Genomic DNA, 2,003 nt, shown 5'->3' on the forward strand with positions numbered 1-2,003 from the left:
CTTTTTGTTTGAGAAATTTTAATTTTGCATATGATTAAATTGAATAGAACTGCTGTACATCCTTTATCTTACCACTTAATGATTCTGACATTTGTCGAGCATAAGGTATATCGATTCCATATATACTTCCAATTTCAGCATTGTGATCGATACTTGAAACAGTCGTTCTCCTTTTTCGCACAGTGTTACTTAAGTCTAACACTGAATTTTTAAGACTTTCTTCATCTTGAAAACTGATATTCTTCTCATCTAAGATAGGTTTCATTTTAATAAATAAATTTCTTTGAAAATTATTTCAAATAAATTCTTTTAAAAATAAAAGCATGCAAAATATAATTCTCATGTGACGCAGAATTTAAATACACTTTCATTTACAATAATCTTCCCTCTAATATAACGACGAAAAAAAAGTGTCTCGACACATCTAACAGTCGTATTTTTATCTCTCTTTTCCACAAAGAAAAAGGAAAACAGAACACAGTACAACCGCTGCGTCGCGAGGTTGAAAAGAGGGGGTGACACCTTCGCCGTTGATTTTTCCTGCTCGTCGAACCGTCTACGTGTATTTACATAAAAGGGCGAGTCGTTGGAATTTTTAAATCAAATTCCTTATCGGACAAGCACGAGGTTCTGCAAAAGAATGGTCGTGGAGAGGGGCGAGGGTCGGGAGTGTAGCTGGTACAGGATGTGGGGATGATGGTGCGAAAAAGGTGAGTCTCTATCCACGAACAGGAAGAGGTAACGAGCTCGTTTCTCCTCCACCAATTCCCCTGAAATACTCGCGCGACCTCCCCTCTCAAGTGTCTTCTTGCTCTTCCCTCTTCTTTCTTGTTTCTCCTTCACCCATTCCCCATTCTTTTCTTTGTCCTGTTACTTGTTCAAACGTTTCTCTCGTGTTTCATTCTTTCTCAAGCAACATCTTCGCGGCAAATGAGAGAACGATAAGAACATGTACGGGTTTATTCATATATTTAGGTTTATGCACAGAGGGAAAGTGAAGCGTGATTACAAGGAGAATACGATTGCTCTTTTAAATTAATATTTGACATTCTTTGATAAGGGAAATTCGGCAAATTGAAAATTCAAAAAAGTTTGAAACTTTGCTGAAATGTAGCTCAAGTGACGCTAGTAACAAAACTATTTTTTATTTTGACAATGAAACTGCCGTGGGGGTGAAAATATTTCCTAAAAAAATCGCCAGTTTTCATACTATCGTGAATATTTACAAAACCGTGCAAGATATTGGACAGAAGTTAAATTTAAAGGTGTATGGTGTTTAATGTCCCATATTGCAATGGCAAAGAAATTCGAATATCTTTTTTACTCCTTCCGACAAAAAAAAAAATTTCCAGTCACATCTCGTTTAAGATTGGTCTTTTCAATTTTTGAACGGTTATCTCGCGTATATAGTGTGTAGAGTATAAGCAAATGTAAAATTCTCGTTACGTGTCGTGAAATATGTATCAAGGGTAGGAGTGTATAGTACAATATCTTAGGTATACGGAAACGGTAAGAGAGTAGTATGAGATTGAAAAGGGGGAGGGACAAAAAGGGAAAAGGAGGGGTTACCGGGGACATAAATCTTCGAAGCTTCCTTATCAAAGGTGCTCCACTGGGAAATGGCGGCAATCTCGGACCTTTTCGTTCTCGAAATGAAGGAAAACCGATCCCAAAGCCGATATGCCTATTGCGCGGCTACATCTCACTCAACAAGGTACAGATGATTGCGTTACAGCTTCGCAAAGTCCGTTCATATTCATTTAAAAAAAAAAAAGAAATACTTCTCTGAATTACCATTCTCTTTGAAGAAAGTATTATCTCGAGAAAAAGAACGTACTATTAAATAACCTTATTTCATTCGAACGTTAATCACACTCGTATCACGTATCACCGCGTAGAATATTAATTTCACAATATACAATCTTCCCTTAATTCACGTTCACCTTGCGCAATATTTTTTTAACACTCGAATGTTGCTACCGTTAAAAAAAAAAAAAAAAAGG

The 2,003-nt window shown here is 36.6% G+C and overlaps 1 protein-coding gene across 1 annotated transcript in view; it reads right to left on the minus strand.

The window, feature by feature from the left end:
* The window catches only part of LOC108574566, a 22,252-nt gene that overhangs the window by 9,420 nt on the left and 10,829 nt on the right, over positions 1-2,003 (minus strand). Inside the window, exon 5 of the mRNA XM_017937176.1 lies at positions 73-258. Within this exon, the coding sequence (XP_017792665.1) occupies positions 73-258 (186 nt within the window). The remainder of the gene's footprint in view (positions 1-72; positions 259-2,003) is intronic.

Source organism: Habropoda laboriosa, unplaced genomic scaffold (assembly GCF_001263275.1).
Source record: "Habropoda laboriosa isolate 0110345459 unplaced genomic scaffold, ASM126327v1 scaffold175, whole genome shotgun sequence".
In the NCBI taxonomy this organism is placed as follows: domain Eukaryota; kingdom Metazoa; phylum Arthropoda; class Insecta; order Hymenoptera; family Apidae; genus Habropoda; species Habropoda laboriosa.